This window comes from Corylus avellana, chromosome ca10, assembly GCF_901000735.1.
Source record: "Corylus avellana chromosome ca10, CavTom2PMs-1.0".
Taxonomy (NCBI): Eukaryota; Viridiplantae; Streptophyta; class Magnoliopsida; order Fagales; family Betulaceae; genus Corylus; species Corylus avellana.
In genome coordinates, this window is record NC_081550.1 from 614,316 (window position 1) to 634,882 (window position 20,567).

At 37.2% G+C, this 20,567-nt stretch overlaps 3 protein-coding genes across 3 annotated transcripts; 1 reads left to right on the forward strand and 2 right to left on the reverse strand.

The window, feature by feature from the left end:
- Nucleotides 1–191: 191 nt before the first annotated feature.
- LOC132164422 (feruloyl CoA ortho-hydroxylase F6H1-3-like) lies at nucleotides 192–1,993 on the reverse strand. Its single transcript, XM_059574933.1, has 2 exons — nucleotides 1,455–1,993; nucleotides 192–949 (listed from the first exon to the last, which is right to left on the reverse strand). Exons 1-2 carry the CDS (start codon nucleotides 1,961–1,963, stop codon nucleotides 379–381), a joined length of 1,080 nt encoding a protein of 359 aa, XP_059430916.1. The 5' UTR covers nucleotides 1,964–1,993; the 3' UTR covers nucleotides 192–378.
- A 9,888-nt stretch (nucleotides 1,994–11,881) lies between these two features.
- Nucleotides 11,882–13,448, reverse strand: LOC132164540 (feruloyl CoA ortho-hydroxylase F6H1-3-like). The gene is made up of 2 exons (XM_059575072.1): nucleotides 12,926–13,448; nucleotides 11,882–12,491 (listed from the first exon to the last, which is right to left on the reverse strand). Exons 1-2 carry the CDS (start codon nucleotides 13,429–13,431, stop codon nucleotides 11,921–11,923), a joined length of 1,077 nt encoding a protein of 358 aa, XP_059431055.1. The 5' UTR covers nucleotides 13,432–13,448; the 3' UTR covers nucleotides 11,882–11,920.
- Nucleotides 13,449–14,531: 1,083 nt separating this feature from the next.
- LOC132163684 (transcription initiation factor TFIID subunit 7-like) lies at nucleotides 14,532–15,585 on the forward strand. The gene is made up of 3 exons (XM_059574050.1): nucleotides 14,532–14,639; nucleotides 14,862–14,931; nucleotides 15,355–15,585. Exons 1-3 carry the CDS (start codon nucleotides 14,532–14,534, stop codon nucleotides 15,516–15,518), a joined length of 342 nt encoding a protein of 113 aa, XP_059430033.1. The 3' UTR covers nucleotides 15,519–15,585.
- Nucleotides 15,586–20,567: the final 4,982 nt, after the last annotated feature.

Below are 20,567 nucleotides of genomic sequence, written 5' to 3' on the forward strand. Positions count from 1 at the left end.
GTTATGGTTCAACCAGCTTGAGGACGCACCTACGAGTCCCTCACTTTGGCAGGCCTACCTAGACTCTTTTAATCATTGGTTCTTCAACGGATAGGTAGTTATTATGGTCATGCCTGAGTAGGGTTACCATAACCGGTCTCCCCTCTCCTACCCTTAGGCTTGTGCAGGGATTCCAATGATTCAGTTTTAAAAGAAAACCATTATAATTAGTACATAGAAACAGTGCACATTTATTCGAAATACAAACATACAAACATTGTATCAAGGTCCATGTACCTTAAAAAAGAAGAATCCTGAACGATCTTATTATTCCTTTCAAACTCGGTTATTTTTCATCACTTCATTTTAATTGAAACAGGTCAACCTCGTTTAAAAACATCATATTTTTGCAAATTCAACTGTGTTCTTCCCATCATGAGCCTTGCTGAAAAAATGCTTGACATAATCTGAATACAGAACTTGCTTATATGCTGCTTCCTCCCCTCCCTCGAGAACTTCAGGGAAAGGACCAATCATGTCACATGGCCTGGGGTTCACGAAAATGGGAACTGAAATCCTGTTCTTGCTTCCATTGGCAACCACACGATGCTCAATGCTCTTGTATCGACCGTTGCTCATTATCTGCAGTGCATCACCGACATTGATGACAAGGGAGCCACTTACAGGTGGAACATGGATCCACCTATCGTTGTCTCCTTTCACATAAAGTCCGCCAATGTCGTCTTGAAGGAGGATAGTGAGGGTTGAGACATCAGAATGACGTCCTACTCCTACTGTGAGCTCAGGGTTAGGACAAGTGGGATAGTAGTTAAGGTTAATCCTCTTTGAACCCATTAACACTGATTCTTTCATTTCATCAATTTCTTTCACATTTAATCTCTTCATTAGGGCCTCTAATAGCCGTTTGATAACAGCTTCAGAACTTTTCATGTACTCAAGCACTTGATCCCTGAAAGCAAACAATAATTAGCCCACTGCAACTATATACATGCATAAATACAATTAACCTAACAAAATATACATGTATGCATCTAGTACCATATAATAAACTCCCTTGGGTAACCTAACAAAATATAAATGTAATTGTTGATACCGTACATAACAATGATGAACAGTATTAAATCGAAAATAGAGAGATTAAGATAGAGTAGAGACACAGATTTACGTGGTTCGGCAATGTGCCTACGTTCACAGAGAGGCGACTGTATTTTGCTATTGATGATTTAGGATCACATCATAACATATATATAAGAAATACCCTAAACTCGCTCCGTGAACGTCGCTATTGCAATGTTCACTCCGCTCCCGTCTACTTGGCCTTCCACTAGTGTTAATATGAGCCATTAGTTCCAACAGTACTCGTGTGTGCATAGACGTGTTTAGATATGCATATATCTATGTTATGTATTTGATGTATAAACAAAATGTGCAAAGTTATATATAAACTCTGTTACCGGCACACAGGAGGCCACAATGCAGAGGCCTCATCCTCTGAAACATAGAAGAGGCTCAGGTAATCTTTCCATTCAAGAGCCTTCTCTGCTTCAGGAGTAAAGCTTGTGCCAAACCGCACATTGTTGGAAGGCGAATTCTCTTTTAAGAACTTCCTCTTCTCCTCAGCCGGCAACCCAAAGAACCTATGTGTTGCCTCCTTCACACTCTCGAGCACTTCAATGGGCACTCCATGGTTAGTAATCTGAAAGAAACCCCACTTCACTGCTGCATTGCAGATTGATTCTGCCACATTTGGGTCGTCCTCCCAGCTTGACATGTCGATGATGGGTATCGACTCTTGGGGCATGATTTGGCTCATACTCATCCTTTCTTCTAGGGGTTGGATATACTCCTTGGGAAGGCTTTTGAGACCCATTTCGGAGAGACCCTTTACTCCATTGCCTTTGCTTATGATAAAGTCAGTGATTTCTGAGGAGTTGGTGATTGGTGCAGCAATTGTTGGAGCCATTTTGTATGGCTTGAAAAGAGAAGGTGGGAGATGTTTGGTGGTGCAATTAATTTGTATGGCGTCAATAGCTATATTTATAAAGCACTCTCTGACTTGTCTTATGTGCTTCACCAACTCACATGGCAATCTACTGGCCTGGTACTAATCTTTGCTCTGGCACTGATCAAAGCTATTAATGCTCATATGGATTCAACAACATGCGTTTTTCATTATTTTTTGTTGAATAAATTGTTTTTTACTCTTTTAGCTAGAGAGTTTTCTCCATATATCATGGCCTATTTGAAGAAATTAAAAATGTTTGGTTGCTCGCTTCATGCTTCTTATACTCTTCATATTTGGAGAGATCACGTCATCAGCTAATTATAAAAATAAAATAAATTTTTTTTTTTAAAAAAAAAAGCCCAAAATGTATAAGCCACCAACCCAGTGGGGTACACCGCTGTTGCTCATGCTTTTTCGGCCCTACTTGTTCGGATAAGCATCAGAACAGCTTACGCCCAACTATTTGAACGGTTCAAGCATCTTTGTGAGTAGGGACACTAATTCGATAGTAGTTCTTTCTTTTTTTACTGTTCTATTTATATGTACTATCAAATATTTTAATTCAGCCTATAAGCTATTCATTCGGTGACTCAATCATAGAATTGTTTGTAAAGAGAGAATATCTTATAATTTTTGGAATTGAGAATATCTAGTTAATGAGATCTTAAGGCTATAAATAAGACATCTGTTTATTAACAAAATAATATATATATATATATATAAACTAAAGGGTGGCCGGCCAACCCCAAGGGCCGGTCTGGGGTAGCCGGAGCCACCCTATGGCCCTTGGGGGTGGATCGGCCACCCCCAAGGGCCAAATCATTCTTTTTTTTTTTTTGATTTGCCGTTGCGCCCATCCACTTCAATCGCCACACCCCCAAATTACGACCGCGCCATAGCCACATCCCATTGTTCTCAAAATACGGCCACCCCCAAGGACCAAATTATTTTTTTTATTTTTATTTTTGATTTGGCCTTGCCAAGGGCCATAAGGGTAGCTTCGGCCACTCCTTAATTTTGTTTAATTTTTTTTATTATTATTTTTAAAATATATATATTATTTAATTATTTTTTTATTAATGGGACATGTGTCCCATTTATGGCCTTAGAATCTATCTAAAGAGATCTTGACCATTAACTGAATATTCTTTAGTCTATTTTGGACTAGAGAAGATCCTGTTCCATAATTTATATACATATAATTAAGATTATGTTTAAATTATATAGTGCACTTAAAATCATAACATTACTCATTTAAGTTGATCATTTACACTAGTATTCATCTTATATCATTATTATCTTGTGTGACTTGTGTCATCTCTTTGTCGGTCACCATTAGATATTTGTGTTATTTAATTATATACTATTAGTCACGTATCAACGTCCCTCTATCTATTTCACCTCCGCCACACAACATGCGCACAACAAAAATAAATAGCAATAAGTAGAGGATGACTTTATTATTGAACACTTAAAACACGAACGAGCTTAAGTAAAGTTAACGTAGGATATCCTGAGAGTGCTCAAGCCCGATATCTTTATTATTGGACTAATAAGACCCATTCGCCTCTATAGCTTATTTGTGTCTACTTCTTTTGGATTACTAATTTTATAAGAGAGGTCACATCAGTCAAGTATAATCTTAGTTATGGATTTATGCATGGATCAAGTAGTTGAATCTCAACTAGCTTAACTGCTTAATCTTTGGCGTTTGATTTTGTGGAAAGTTTAGTTGGTTAATTCATTGATTACCTAGAATACTTGCATAGTAGTTTGACAATGCAGTATATACACAGGTTTTTTAGTGTATCACTTGTATTTTTCATTCTATGGCTTTCCTCGTAGGCTGGAAATTCAGCATCCATATTGAAGGACATTGACGTGATGGACAGTGAGGTCTGTTTTCTCTCATATGGATTTCCTCGTGGGGGAGTGGATCTAACAGAAATGAAAAAAATAAGATCTAAACATCCACCCAAATCCGATGAGATGGCAGCACACAGTGCGTAGCTGGGAGGAACATAAGAAAGGTTCACTTCAGTTTGGAAACGTGGGGCATGCACTCCTTTGAGAGGAACATAAGAAAGGTTCACTTCAGTTTCAAACATTGTAATATTTGATTACACTTAAATGATACAAGAACAATGCGATTATATCTCATCTTCAGGTTCTTTGCATGCAAGGTTATCATAAATAGCAACCTGCAGAGTGCTGGAACAATCCAAAGAATTGGAGAGTCCAACGCCTAAACAAGAAATTGGGTGACCTAGACAATTCATCATATTTTTTCTATCTAATTTCCCCTGTAAAGGTAGACCTAAAGATGTCAAAATTACAAATTCCATATTCCATTGTAAGGAATTCCTGAATACAACATTGACAATACCTTGTTCCTTCTATTTATTCGAGAAAATAAAAGATCAAACAAAACTGTGAAGTAAGAGAGTGCTTTAGAAAGTAAAAGGGGCCATTCCTAACAAGAATGGAGTAGGACAATCATTGATGTAAATTATTAAGAATTGAATGCTACATCGAATCCTTATCCCTCACAAACATTCAACAAATGCATGGTATCGTAGCAGAAGATTTCTCGATCAGACAAGGTCACAAGGCCTAGATATATATATAGTAGCACATGGCTTTCTTATGCTAGGATTGAGGACCATATTATGGTGCAATAACCTTAGACCATTATCTGAAAACATGTGCAATAACCTCAGACCATTATCTGAAAACTTATCAAACTATTATAAAATGCAGAAATTAACTAATGCCCTTGCAATAGAAAATCCCATTTCACATTTGTGAAACACGTCACATAAACAAAGCCATATTTCAAGGATTTAAGCTTTAAGCTCCATTACTCATGGTTGGGAGGATGAGAGCATTGTTTAATTTCCATCACAAGAAGATAAACTACAAAATAGACAGTCAAACAAAGTCACCACTCTGAATTGAATTGATATTTGATTGGCAAAATACCCAAGTTCAATTATATCCAACAAGCATCAAGAACACAGAACAAAATAGAAAGCCTTATATCTCATATACCCAAGCATGCATGCATGTGAGATATTAATATAATCTGGAATAGTTAAACCTACATAAACTAAAGCAGTACGTTGGCCCAAATCAGGGTGAGCACATACATATTTTCAAATCCACCTGATCAAGAATACACATGGTAGACCCAAAACACAAAGGTGTAGGAATTATTCAAACTAGATAGAAACTTACCAGCTTACGGTACTTGAGGGCATAGAACATCTCAAGATAACATGTACAGCGGCTCTCAAGGCGATTAAGGTTAGACATGTGCTTCCAAAAGCCATAAATCCCAGTAAGGGTCAACAACTTCTCAGAGTAAATCTGCCATGTGTACCTATGGAACCATACAAAGAACTCAAATATTAATGCACATGTACCTATGCACATTAATAACTCAAATATTAAGAGATATTCAGTTCAGTGAGGGTGAGCATGACCAGACACAGAAGCAATTGGCAGCATTTGGACGCATTCAGAAGACAAGGCACAAAATTTAGCTTTCTCCTATGAAGCATTTCAAGTTCTAATCATGTTGTGGTGAAAACAATCTATGTCCATATTACTCATATTTTGCATTTATGAGAAATGCCTCACATGACAGGAAATGATGTCTACGCCCTCTTTTGGCCGGATTGCTCTTCAATGCTTCTAGCTAAGCATTTAGCATAAGTAATATAACCTAATGTTCCCCCCCTCAAACAACAGTTTTTAGCTCTTTCTAGTTAAAGATTTCAAGTACCTTTTCAAACAATACTTAACACTAGTGATTTCTTAATTAAAATCCAGAGTAACACTACAGGAGTATATTTCCAGATCAAATCAATACATTGCAAACAAAAGCCAAAGATTTTGCTGGTGAAAAATAAATTCCACAGCACATGTAGAAATTGACTTCTAGACAATGGTATGTCCTTAGCAGCAATATCCATCGTCAACTATTCAGTTTAAGTGATTGAATCTATAATGGACAGAGTACATTTGAAACCATTAGTTGAGACAGTTCTTTCAATCAAATACAGCTACATGTTTCATGTTTCTCAACCATTTATTTCTTATTCCGTGTACATAGGTCAGTAATTCAAGCATCTAAAACTGCACCTCACATGAATGTATCATTAAGATTTGATATATCAACAATGTTGTGCTGCTAAATTCTACTCTGAACTGACATCTCATGGTTTATTTGGTCCCTCAAAACCCTTCTCAACAACTTCTTAGAAACTGCTTTAGGGAACTCTAGAACAATCTTAACACTCTTCACCTGTTAACCAGCCAAAGAATTGGAGAAATTGGATCAATAACTTGATAGTTTGCGAAACTAAAATAACAACAAATCTGACAATTTGCAGAGTTATAAAACATCAATAATTAGTTTAATTGAATCATATCACCACAAGATCATGGATTTTAGCATAAACAAGATGCGAACCTCTCTTAGCTAGCAAGCAACCCAAGTGTGTTGCCTCCCAAGGTATTCACATCACTCTCTCTTCATGTTTCTTACTAGGATTTTCAGACAGCTACCACAATACCACAAAATAACTCTAATGGCCAACTAGTTTGTCACAAGTCTTATTATAAGACTAGCAAAAACATTAGAGAGACGCAAGTTACGAAGTGAGATCCTTATGGATCTCAGTCCTCAGCCGTAGGATCAGACAACGCCTTTTAAAAAAGCAATTGACTTAAGTTGGAAATTCTTTCCAATAATATTCCTGAATTCTCCGTGAGAGAATATTGATTTCTACAAATTGCAATAATGTCCATCAAAACATTGCAATTAACCCTAGCTTGAACACTAGAGAATTACAACTGAGGTCCCCTTACAATTTTCACAAATTTTCCTTCCACCACACTATCTTCCACGTACATGAGCCACTTTGAATGGATTAATTATATCACTGTCAAGTCCCTAGCTCATGTAACCTTTAGTATCTCGATTTCATAATTTTGTTGGACTTCAAAACAATTTTCAAAACACTAAATAGATAAATAATTTTATACATATGAAATACCTCGAAAAATCTCATCAGCCGTTTTAAAAAAAAAAAGTCCAACTCCCTTATGAAATTAACTGAATATACGATCTCTTTGAGAGACTAGTAGATTCCTTATTGAGCATTGTACATAGCCCTTAATGGAGCATCACCGGTTGATATCGTCAAAGTTCATTAAACCTCTCAGGAATAAGGACAATAAGCAAATTGTGTTCACTCCATAAGGTGTTCTTGATCGGATCCATTTAAGTGTATGTGCCTGTTACATTGCACCAATTTGTCTGCTTAAGGTCACTACCTCAATGGAGGAGTAAATCATTCAATCATGCATATAGCAGCACAGCAAATGTAGGATTTAGTGGTAAGAAATTTAGTTGACGTCCACAACCTAGAACAATTTAGGTTTACAAGGAACTGAAAAATTATTACTCCCTGCCTTTGATTCATTAACCCTAGACAAAATCTATGCTAGACATCATATTTCATATTTAATCACCCATAATAATCATGTATGTGAAAATAACATTTATTATTAAATAACAAAATTAGTTTTTGAGGGCATATAATTCTAACAAAACTTATAAAATAACAGGCCAATTTCTGGAAACCACCAAGGAACTGAAACCAGTTCCATCTCTTCTACATATCATTTGAAATGAGCTTATTAAAGTTTTCAGAACATATGTGTTAGTTCTTGTATTGGCTTAATTCAGTTCCAAAATGTAGAGGCTATTGTTCACGGGCTCAAACACTGATATAAAATGCTCAAAATCCAATATCCACCGTTCATAATGTAGATTTATGTGTTATGAACGTCCCTGCAAAATTTCAGCTCAACCGGACTACAAACGCTCATCGATCAGAGCTGGTGATCAAGACTGGACAGGCCGAGTCCGGACAGGCCTTCCCCGGGTCTGGACTGCAGTTCCAGAAACTCAATTTCTGCTCCGTAAAGCCCTGTCCGGACAGCCCATTAACCTGTCTGGACACCCCGTAAGTTTTAGGCCCAAAAACGTGATTTTAAGTGGGTTAGGTCTAGGGTTTTGTCGATGGTATATATACATCATTATAGAAGAGAGATGACGAATTTTCACCCTCAGAGAGTTCGTGTGAGGCTGTGCTTGAGTGATTATTTTGTTGTGAGCCAAATTGATTCCTCTTAGAGGATTTTTGTTAGTTTTGATTGTGTGCTTAATTGAAGTCTACCGGAAGGGTCCGATAAAGGAGAATCACGTTGAAAAAGATTGTGAGCGAGGAGACAAGTTGGAAGCTTGTCGATCTTACAGAATCAAGGTCTTGCAAAGGGTTGTAAGTGTTCCTAGAGTCTGTAATCTCTGGATAATCTTTTGATAGTGATTTCCTGTGTTTGGCTGCCCCGGAGAGGTTTTACTTTTAGAACGTTTTCTAAAAGGTTTCCTCTTCGTCACCAAAATCTTTGTGTGTGATTGTTTATACTTTGGTGATTGTTTGCTTTGATAAATATCCGTTAATTCCGCATAAAATTGTGATATTTATCTGTTTAGAGTTTTTCAATATGTATGAGTCTATAATCATATTCGTGGCCTCATTGGAGTTTGAAAGATTACATCATTTTGATTTTCTGTCAAATTAGTTGGATGAAAAAAATTTGATGCTTTTATAATTAATATTGATATGGTCCTCAATGCATTACAAAAACTTGAGGATGGCACATGAATGCATGTTCAGAAATTGCATATCTTATGGACGAAACAAAAACACTTGGTATCTTAAAAAATCAGGTTCACAGTCACTCTATCTATCTAAAGTAACAGGGTCACAATTAATTTTCAAGTCCCTCAGGACCCATAACATATGCATCCAGTCTCAAGAGATGCATATATATAAAAGGGAACATCATCTTATATTCTTGGTGATTAGTCCCTGATCAGGCCACTTACCGGGTAAGAAACAGCTAATATTCTCACATGGGTATCTTGCTTTATTGTCTTTATCTACTACATCATAAAGACATTACAATTAGGCACATAAAGAAGTGAGCATTCAAGTATTCTAGAATAGGCAGGTACAAGCGTACCGTTCCTTGTACATTGGCATTCCTTTGAATTGGCACTCCTTGCCTTAAGCAATCATGTATCCCATGTATAAGGATAAGAGACCCACTTCGCCAACACAAGCTTGATCTTCAAGCTGTCATTGCAGGTCAAAGAGGGTAGATATATCCATATAAAATATACTTTTTGAGTCATTTGACTTGGCTCATCCAAGTTCATTTTCATTGTCACCAAAATTGTTGAAATTGCTCAGAAATTACCCATCATCAGTAAGTACAATAAGAGAATAACATAAGGTATTCCATGTTCTTCAAAGATGACAAATGGACTTCCTAGGATGTCATATATATATATATATATATGTAGTCTTACAAACTGCTACACACAAAAATAAAATATCTTTATAGCTTCTGTCCAACTCTTCTTCCTGGTCGTTGTTGTTGCTTGCTCAGCCCTCCTCGCTGCTGATTCGTAATCACTCCACTTTTTTTGAGTTGCCGTTGTGAGATTCCGATTCGTCAGGTTGAAACTGCACTTCTTGATCATCTTCCCTCCATCGGTTAAATCGTGAAGAACACGTACACTCGAATTCACTTAGCAGCAAACTTCCCCGGAAGTTCATCTCCTTATAGTTTCATAAACGTCTCCAAGTGAGCAGACTATCAGAACCAGCCAAGTGAACGCTAGATCAGCTCGATTCACCAAGTCCAGACTATCAGAACCATCCAAGTACAGTTAATCATACTTGAATTAGCTTCAACTAACTGAATGATCACCTTTTTTGAAAAAATTGGTATGTTTTTGGACTAATTTTTGAAATATTGAGAAACTTTGAATATTTCTTGATATGCAGATAAGTTCCATTGAAATTGAGCATGTGTGTGACCGTGCTAATGAAAGCATTTCGGAGACTGCTGCAGTCAGTGTTTCACCGTTATATGGGGGTCCAGAACAGTTGGTTATATTTGTAGTATTAAAGAAGGGGTTTAATGCTAAACCAGATCGAAGAGAGTTGAAGAGTATATTCTCAAGAGCCTTTCAAAGAAACCTCAACCCTTTGTTTAAGGTTTGCCTCATATGCTATCTTTTCCGTTCCCTTACACTTGATGTTACTGTCACCTGATCATTCTTTGAGGTTAAATTCATACTTTAAATTTAAAAGTCATCTTTGGACTTTGATGATTCAGATAATGTTGACAGAAAATTTAAAATGGTTTCACCACTCATTTCAAAAGATATGCAGAAGAGATAGAACTGATTTCAATTCTATGGTGGTTTCCCCAAATCGGCCTTTATTATTTCATAACTTATTGATCTAATTTCTCCAACTCATTTAACTGATTAGGATGTAAACAATGTTAAGATTGTTCCAGAGTTTCCCAGAACGGATTCTAACAAGTTCCTGAGAAGGGTTCTTAGAGACCAAATGAAGCAAGAGCTAGATTCCAATTTGGAGTAGAATTTAGCAGCCAAGTTGTCATTGGAGCATCAAATCTCAACAATCCATTCATTTGAGGTTCCTTTTGAGATTCTTGAACTGAAGGATAATAAACATGAAACATGTAGTAATTGTAAATCCTTGATTACTATTGTTTTTGTTGTTACTAAATCAGGAGTCTTTACGATGATAATATAATGTTAGGGTCATATAGTTGCAGATTGTGAATTGTAACTGGCTTCAATATATCCTATTGGCAAATGAAGTAACTTGCTGACAATATGGAGTGAACTAAATATCTTTATTTTACCACAATTGTGTTTATTTTACCACAAGTAACACAATTAAACAATTACAATATTACTGTCTTGTGAAACGATAGACTTGGCCTGCATCCGATGCTATTTCACAATCTCATGGCTTGAAGCTTGGTTGTTTCTTATCACCTATTGTTTTACCCCTCAGAGGATGCTGTAGGTAGCTCCTCATTTAATAACATATTGATGATTTCATCGGCAATGCTGATTTCTAATTAGTAGAAAAATTTTGAATTAGATATGGAGTCACGGCATTCAAGACATATCAGGTAGTAATCATTGTTTCTTGTATGAAGAGTTTAAATCAGTTTTGCTGGATTGAGGTGTAAAATCACCGCCACTTATGACTTATCCCAATAAAGTGTAGAGTTAAGGTTCAAAATAAGGACTTCAGTACGTTAAATCACAAGTATTTCAAAAGTTTAAGTTAATAAGAAATGATAAATTTAATCAATACTTCAGCATGAGATAAAAATGAACTTGTAGTAATCACAGGCAATATATTCTTAAGCAAGAGAGTTTTGGGACGACAAATGGGGTAGAAGTAAATTAGGGTTGAACCTACCACTGATAATGGTGGTCTAATGGTAAAGGGGTCGAGTTTCAAGGGTTACGGTGTGACATTTCTTGTTCCCTTGATAGTCCTACTCATGAGTTGGAGCTACTAACCCTTAACGGGGTTATGGCTCAACCGGCTTGAAGAAGCACCTACGAGTCCCTCACCTTGGCAGGCCTACCTAGACCCTTTCAATGATTGGTTCTTTAGCGGATATGTGGTTATTATGGTCATGCCCGAGTAGGGTTGCCATAACCCGTCTCCCCTCTCCTACCCTTAGACCTGTGAAGAGATTCCAATGATTCAATTTCAGAAGAAAACCATTATATAATTAGTACATAGAAACAGTACACGCGTATACATTTACTCAAAATACGAACATATAAACATTGTATCATGGTCCATGTACCTTAAAAAAGAAGAATCCTCACTTTTGTTATCGTGAAAGATCTTATTATTCCTTTAAAACTCGGTTATTTTACATCACTTCATTTTAATTGAAACAGGACAACCTCGTTTAAAAACATCATATTTTTGCAAATTCAACTGTGTTCTTCCCATCATGAGCCTTGCTGAAAAAATGCTTGATATAATCTGAATACAGGACTTGCTTATATGCTGCTTTCTCCCCTCCCTCGAGAACTTCAGGGAAAGGACCAATCATGTCACATGGCCTGGGGTGCACGAAAATGGGAACGGAAATCCTGTTCTTGCTTCCATTGGCAGCCACACGATGCTCAATGCTCTTGTATCGACCGTTGCTCATTATCTGCAGTGCATCACCGACATTGATGACAAGGGAGCCACTTACAGGTGGAACATGGATCCACCTATCGTTGTCTCCTTTCACATAAAGTCCGCCAATGTCGTCTTGAAGGAGGATAGTGAGGGTTGAGACATCAGAATGACGTCCTACTCCTACTGTGAGCTCAGGGTTAGGACAAGTGGGATAGTAGTTAAAGTTAATCCTCTTTGAACCCATTAACACTGATTCTTTCATTTCATCAATTTCTTTCACATTTAATCTCTTCATTAGGGCCTCTAATAGCCGTTTGATAACAGCTTCAGAACTCTTCATGTACTCAAGCACTTGATCCCTGATAGCAAACAATAATTAGCCCACAGCAACTATATACATGCATAAATACAATTAACTAGAGATTTGTGTTTGGGTGCCAAAATTCTAAATAAAACAATTTGGGGGGTCAAAAATTAAATTTTATAGGAATTTTATAATATCTTTTTAATTTTTTTAATTTTTTTTGGGACCACCCTGGGTCGAGGGGGGTCCAGGGTCCCCCCAAGGCCCAACGTGGTTCCACCCCTGCAATTAACCTAACAAAATATACATGCATGCATCTACACGGATTGGTGTACCATATAATAAACTCCCTTAGGGAGTAGGCCTTCCCTGGCTATTAAACCTTGTCCATACAATTAACCTAAAAAAATATGTAATCGTGTGTGCATAGACGTGTTTAGATATGCATATATCTAAAGAAAATGTGCAAAGTTACATAAACTCTGTTACCGGCACACAGGAGGCCACAATGCAGAGGCCTCATCCTCTGAAACATAGAAGAGGCTCAGGTAATCTTTCCATTCAAGAGCCTTCTCTGCTTCAGGGTTAAAGCTTGTACCAAACCGCACATTGTTGGAAGGGGAATTCTCTTTTAACAACTTCCTCTTCTCCTCAGCCGGCAACCCAAAGAACCTATGTGTTGCCTCCTTCACACTCTCAAGCACTTCAATGGGCACTCCGTGGTTAGTAATCTGAAAGAAACCCCACTTCTCTGCTGCATTGCAGATTGATTCTGCCACGTTTGGGTCGTCCCAGCTTGACATGTCGATGATGGGTATAGACTCTTGGGGCATGATTTGGCTCATACTCATCCTTTCTTCTAGGGGTTGGATATACTCCTTGGGAAGGCTTTTGAGACCCATTTCGGAGAGACCCTTTACTCCATTGCCTTTGCTTATGACAAACTCAGTAATTTCTGAGGAGCTGGTGATTGATGCAGCAATTGTTGTAGCCATTTTGTATAGCTTGAGAAGAGAAGATGGGAGATGTTTGGTGGTGCAATATTTTATATGGCATCAATAGCTATATTTATAAAGCAGTCTTATCTTATGTGCTTGACCAACTCACGTGGCAATATGCAGGCCTTGTTAATCTTTGCTCTAGCACCTGATTAAGGCTAAAGGAATGCCAAGTGTCCTTCTAGTATTCTCTTTTAGGTAGATATTATTTTTTAAGAAAATAAAAAAAGAAAATCGTCCTTATTTCTTTCACTTGGATTTTTAAAAGTAATATCCACCTAAGACTATGAAAACACTAAGATATCACCTATCATTTTCCGAAGCTAATGCTCATTAATTCAACAAATGTGAATTTTGTTGTGTTTATTTGTTTCTAAAGGTAGTTGCGTAAGCTCAATCAGTTATGATCATACCTAATGAAGTGGAGATCACTAGTTCAAATTTTCCTTCCCACTCTTATGCGAAAATGCCACCAAAAAAACAAGAAAAAAAAAAGAAGGTAGTTGGGTAATATTTTGCTTTTAGGATTAGGCTTTTAAGTAGACCATAAAAAGTAACGTTTGGACTTGTTTTTCATAATTTTTTATTAGAATAAATTTTTTCGTCTCTAGCAGGCCACGGCGGAACCACCTTAGCCATTGGGGGACCCTAGCCGCCCAAGGCCTAAGGTGGTCCCCAAAAAAAAATTATTTTTAATAAAATAGACTTTAAAAATTATTTTTGCCCTCCCATTTTTTTTTTTTTTTAAATTTCGCCCCCAAAACCTGTCTCTAGCTTTGAAGAAATTAAAAATGTTTGGTTGTTCACTTCACGCTTCTTAATTAAACTCTTCATATTAAAAGAAAATGAAAAAGAAAACCAAAATGTAGAAGCCATCAACCATAGTAGGGTGCTGTTGCTCGTGCTTTTTTCGGTCCTACTTGTTCGGATAAGCGTCCGGTCAGTTTAAGCCCAACTTTTTGAACGGTTCAAGCATTTTTGTGAGTAGAGAAACTAATTCGAACTACTTTTAGGACACATAGGAAACAAAAAAAAAAAAAAAAAACTACTTTTAGGACACATTCTAATGCAACCGTATGAACTGCTGGTTGTAACATATGATTATGGTTAGAGAAGCAGGTGATGCTGCTCCAGATGTGGTGGAGTACAGACATGGTCTCACCCCTCCTATGAGGGATGCTCGAAAAGCGGAGATTTTGCAGGGAGCCATATCTAAATGTATAAATCAGTTATTTCAAAGCTTTAGCATGACATTAATATTTTTGAAGGAAAGGGGGGGGGGGGGGGAACTGGAAATATATATACACTGTTTAGGAAAGGATTAATAGTAAGAGAATAGCATTATGGGATGTTACTTTGTAGTTTTCTCTTCACTTTCCTTTTCAATCTGATGTTTGTACTGACTGCAACTTCGTTACATTCTGCAGCCTGAGCTTGTACAGCGTGTCCTGAAAGATTTAGTGAAGATCCATGCTGGTGCAGCAGCGGAGAATGTTGATATCCTTATATGTTAGTGTACTTTTACTTGATTAGTATTGTTGTGAGATTACACTCAAAGGGAAATAATCTAAGCTTTGAATGTCAGTTTAAGATTCCAGTGGCTGATTGGGATTGGGGTAATGGTTGCACAGTTTGATTTAAATCCAAAAAAATGGTGGGCTAAAATTGACTGTTATGGTTCATTTGGAAGTATGTTTTTATGCTTTTTATCTTGTTTTCACCTCTAATTCAATGTGTCACTAAGCTGAGGATGTTAGGTCAAGGCACTTGGTACATTGTTTCACAGAAAAATATGAGAGTATGATTTGATGTATTGCTTGTTTGTGAATGATGGAATTAGTCATAGTTTTCAATGTCTGGTGATGAAGACTGTTATGTCATGTTTATGTACATTGATTATTCCTTGATTGAGTTGTTCACATGCTGAAGCTGCTGAGCAAGAGGAAGATGTAGATGGAAGTGTCCGAAATGCAAGTAAAAAACTTGTACCTGCGCCTGTTGTAAAGGCAGATGCCCCAGAGGTTGGAACAAATGCTGGGGAGCCTGACAAAAGTGACTCTGATGAATCTGATGACTCAATTTGAATTGAAGCCACTTGTAGAATTTAAAGTATGTTTATAAGAATAATAAGAGCATGAATTGTTGTTAGTTTGAATTTTTTTTTTTTTTTTTTTTTTTTTTGTAATTCAACACACGAATTAATTTGGTTCTGTTAGGTTATTGGCTATATGGTGTGCATTGTGAAGAATTTCCACAAAAGGTGGTAAGGTGATGTCTTGAGCAAAGCATATTTTTCTTGAGAAACCATCCAAGTTCTTCGACTGTTCCAAAAACCATTTAGCTGGTATATACACCCAAAATCCTGTTGCCCCAACAGATGTTACTTTAGGGACAGGAAGGACAAAGGGTATATCTAGATGTCCTTTGTCGGTCTCAAAATGATAAACAAAGTGATGAAGAGTAGGATCAATGCCCTCAAAAATCATAGAATTTGACTTTTCATGCTCATGGAGTACTTCTTCATAAACAACAAACAGAGCACATCCCTTCCACTCCCTATTACCATTCAAATCTGTATGCATCTCAAGTTTTACAGAGGAGCTAGCACTTTTGTTGTTGAATCACTTTGGGATTCCAGGTCCCAACCACGATCCACATATGACCTAGTTACCAAAGAATCTTCTCTGTAACTGTAAGAGATAAACAAAACAAAAACTAAGATTTGCGTAAAAAAAAAAAAAAAAAGACAAATATTGCAGGGACTTTTTGTGTTAAAATGAGAGAAAGAAGAGACTCACCCAATAGCCTTGGGCCTGTAAATGTCTTCGTAGGTCCAATTGTAAAATATTGCAGGGACTGCCACCATCATAATGATCAATATACAATGCTTCTAAGGAGCAATAGGCGGTGGCCAATATTTCACTTAAAGCCCAGGTGTACATTTGGTCAGAAAACATCTCCACCAATGGACAATTCTCAACATACAAGTATGTTAAACTCAATGGAAGCTTTGGCAGTGCTTGAAGCCTGCTGCAATTTCTCAAGTAAAGTGATTCAAGATTGGAAAGCTGACAAATGGTATCTGGTATTCTCGCAAACTCAGGTTTACAATCTCAAGTGGGGATAAACAGGAAATGACACAAGGAAAAAATGGAAGGTTTTTGCAATTTTGTAAACTCAAAGTTTGAAGACCAGATAAACCATCAAATCATAACGGTAATAACTCTATAGCAGTCCCGTCCAACTTAAGAATCCCCAAAGATGTCATATTTCCTAGGATGGCTGGAAACACCTTGAGCCTTGAGCAGCCAGATAGATCAAAAAACTCGAGATTCCAAGTTTGCAATTTGGCATATTTCCTAGGAAGGCTTTTAATACGTTTGCAATTTCGAAAATTCAATCGTTTAAGCCATTTAAGGACTCCAATAGATGGATGGACCTTAGACAAATTTGTACAACCTTCAAACTCTAATCTCTGAAGATTTGGGACTCCGATGAAGTCTGGTATCTCTATCAAGTTTTGAGAGCCACACAGGTCAATGATTTTCAAATCTTCTGAACTCTGTTATAACGCAATGAATAAATCAATGGTTAAGATTAAGCGCTAATGAAATTATTTAGAAACAAGAAATATCTAACAATAATTCTTTTTCAATTGCATCCAGTCCATTATAGCTTATTTGTAATGGTTGTATGATTTCTAGATGCCCTTCTTGTAATTGATCCAAGAAACTCTTCCATTGATCTGGTGCTCTATCAAACAACTAGGTACCAAAACTTTTAAGAGCAAAAGGAAGCCCTTGAGCATAAGTGACAAATTTCCAAGACAGATGCCTATAGTTTTCTTCAGGATATGATGTCTTGAATGCATTCCAACAAAAGAGCTGCAAAGCTTCATTGTCATTCAACAACTTCACCTCATAGATAGCACTAGCACTTACATGCCTATTCAACAAATGAAAATCTCTGCTTGTTAAAATGATTCTACTCCCTTCACCAAACAAATCAGGGCTCTATGCTAATGCTTCTATTTGTTCTTCACTATCCACATCATCAAGAACAAGAAATACCCTTTTGTGTCTTAGTCCGCTACTTATCACACAGTTTCGATCACGATCATCCATTATTCTATTATATTTTATCTCTTCTCCCATAAGGATCTTAGAAATAAGCTGGTTTTGTAAAGCATTCTGACAACTATCAATTCTCCTATTATATTTTTCTTTACAAGCAAGAAAGCAACTCACTTCGGAGAAACCATATTATATAAATGACTTGTGCGAGTGCATGTGGTCTTACCCACCCCACCCATCCCATGAATCACTATAAAGCGAACACCACCACCCTCCTCCACCCCAATATGGAGTAACTTCATAACTTCCTCCACACCAGATTCAATTCCAACAAGATGCTTTGTAACAAGTATTGAGACTATTGAAGATACTGCCTTAAAATGAGAAGCAGCAAAGATCAAGCTGATGGCAATCAAAGAAATCAAGACAATTGCCAATCAGCCAAAATCAAGGGATACAAAAATATGGTTCATTGCATCTGGTCACGTTGACAAAGAAACAAGCTAATTGTTTCTCACGGCTTGCACTTTCCTTATGTACATATGCTCATTACTTATTGGGATGTATTTAGTTAATAGGCAGATTTCCTTTCCATGTAAATGTATTCTTTCTCTTTGTATTTGCTACTTGAATATATTTACACCTGCTGTATATATTGGTGAATGCACGTACCTCTTTGTTTTTTCAAGAAATCTTCTTTTGTAATACAAGATATATATTGGTCCAACGATCGAGAGACAAGCACCACGTATGAGAAATTTCAGGAGGAGGGGTGTTTTTCAAATTGCTGGGTTTTCATAAAAAAAATAAAGATACGAGTCTCAAATTTTTTTATTTTTTATTTCTTTTTTCTAAGTGACACATCATCGGGCTTCCATGTGAAACCCTAATATCTTGTTTAGTTTGAGATATGAATATTTAGTTAGTAACAAGAATAATTATATATTACTAGGAATAGAGGAAGTTTGAATAAAATAATTATTCAAATTCTTTAGTTTAGTAGTTAAAATTACTAAAACGCCCATATTATTTCTAATATTTTCAAAACTCACGTTTGATCTTTGTGATTATTCTATGAGAAGCATCTTTATTTTGAGCTTTTAAGTGATGTTCATCGTTTGAATTGAACTAAAATTATTAAAACGCCTATATTATTTCTAATATTTTTAAAACTCACATTAAAAAAAAAGAAGAGAAGAAACCCTAATTATAAAACCATATATATGCAACACGCACAATAGGAAACCCAATGGCTCTGCCGGTGATTGTTCGGCAAGTTTGTAGGCACAATCTGGATGAGGAGCTCGCGTGCTCTCCCCTGCTACCCTTTCGTCGCCATAGACACGAACTTCCCTGGCCGTGTATTTGCTTCTCAAATACTTTCTCCGTACCAGCTAATGAAGCTTAATGTCGATTCTACCGAAATCATTCAATTTGGTCTCGCTCTCTGTGATGCCAGCGGCACTCTCGCTCTCTGTGATGACAAGGGCGTGGAATCTTGCTCTGTTGGGAGTTCAACTTTATGGGTTTCTACGAACGTTTTCATCTTCACAATACAGAGTCCATTGAGTTACTGAAACGTCAGGGAATTGATTTCAACAAGAACGGAGAGATGGGTATCACTACCCTGATGTTTAGATCTCTAATGTCGATGTTGATCAACTCCCGTATCAACTGGGTTACGTTCGATAGTGCTTACGATTTTGGATACTTGGTCAAGATATTAAGTGCCGACAGGATATTAGGTGCCAAGGAAACGCTGCCTCACCATCTCAGTGATTTTATGGATCTGGTAAAGGAATTGTTTAGGGACTTGGTGTTTGACGTGAAGCACATGATCAAGTACTGCGATGGACTGTATGGGGGCTTGGAGAGGGTAGCCAAGACTTTGGCCTTTGGGAGTGTACCGTGTAGTTGGAAAGAGTCAACAGGCTGCAGCTGGTTCTAATAGTTTGCTCACGTTGCAGACCTTCATGAAACTCAAGCAAGTCTACTTCAATGGACGTTCGCTGGACGATTTCAAGTGTGTTATTCACGGCTTAACCATAACAGACGACAGCAACGAGGCATGTTTGTTGAAAGATGACAAAAATTTTCAACCCGTCAGCGATTGGGCCTATGTTTACCACCGCCGCTCCAACAATGACGGACCCTTCAAAGTTGTTGCAAAGATTAGCCTGGTGGCTTATTGCCTTGACACTGCACCTATTGACACTGCCCCTATCCATATTGTGTTCCACGTCTCTGTGTTGATGAAATGGCTTGGCGCTCGCCCACCTGATTCACTCGAGTACAACATAAAACCTAAAGAGGTCCTTGCTAGGGGTGTTGCCACTTGGGCAACAGGAGCTGTTGATCCAAATGGAAGATTCCGTACAAGCTAGATTAAGCTAGGAAGTGAGGATTATCAAGCCTGTCTAGCTATATTATCAATTAGTGTTGTTATCCATCCTTATCTGGAATTGCTTGAATTAATTAATAAAGGCTTATATTCAGGCAATGAAACATTCAATTCTGGGACCAATTCTTTAATATGTCATAACTTCATGTTCTTAGACTAGTGGAATTATGGAGATTATATTTGAGATAAATATTGACAATGTGCTTAATTGACTAAGCTAGTGTTTCTTTCCATGTACTCTGCATCACTACCATTAGCTGCAAATATTGGTGATAAATGTTAGTGGCATTAACTCGTGCTGCTGCTATATATATGGATTTTTGTTGCAGAAAATTACCAATTGGTTGTGTCTAGCTTGTACTGACTCTGAGGTTGCAGTGTTTAATCTATTCAAAGAGTAAATGTTCTTATTTCTGCCTAACTCTCACGTAGTGGAAGACTTGGTAACCGAAAAGGTTAGGAGCTTCTGTGTCTCCTAACCTGATAAATTAGCGCTCAATCCTCAGATTGACACACAACACAATCTACAGGTTGAAGATAAAATTTCCGCAGAGAAGTTTGAAGAGAAAATTCTCAATTCATATATATTGATTCAAGTTGAAAAGTTGGCTATGAAAATATTACAAGTCCTACTGTTTATAGGAAAGAAAACTTAACAA

Bases quoted from the DNA above. Each gene is read 5' to 3' on its own strand.
- LOC132164422 (XM_059574933.1), bottom strand. From the start codon at position 1,963: ATGGCTCCAACAATTGCTGCACCAATCACCAACTCCTCAGAAATCACT. The intron at 950-1,454 runs GTAACAGAGTTT...GTTTGCTTTCAG, and splicing joins TTGTGGCCTCCTGTGTGCCG to GGATCAAGTGCTTGAGTACA.
- LOC132164540 (XM_059575072.1), bottom strand. From the start codon at position 13,431: ATGGCTACAACAATTGCTGCATCAATCACCAGCTCCTCAGAAATTACT. The intron at 12,492-12,925 runs GTAACAGAGTTT...GTTTGCTATCAG, and splicing joins TTGTGGCCTCCTGTGTGCCG to GGATCAAGTGCTTGAGTACA.
- LOC132163684 (XM_059574050.1), top strand. From the start codon at position 14,532: ATGATTATGGTTAGAGAAGCAGGTGATGCTGCTCCAGATGTGGTGGAG. The intron at 14,640-14,861 runs GCCATATCTAAA...TACATTCTGCAG, and splicing joins AAGCGGAGATTTTGCAGGGA to CCTGAGCTTGTACAGCGTGT. The intron at 14,932-15,354 runs ATATCCTTATAT...TGAGTTGTTCAC, and splicing joins TGCAGCAGCGGAGAATGTTG to ATGCTGAAGCTGCTGAGCAA.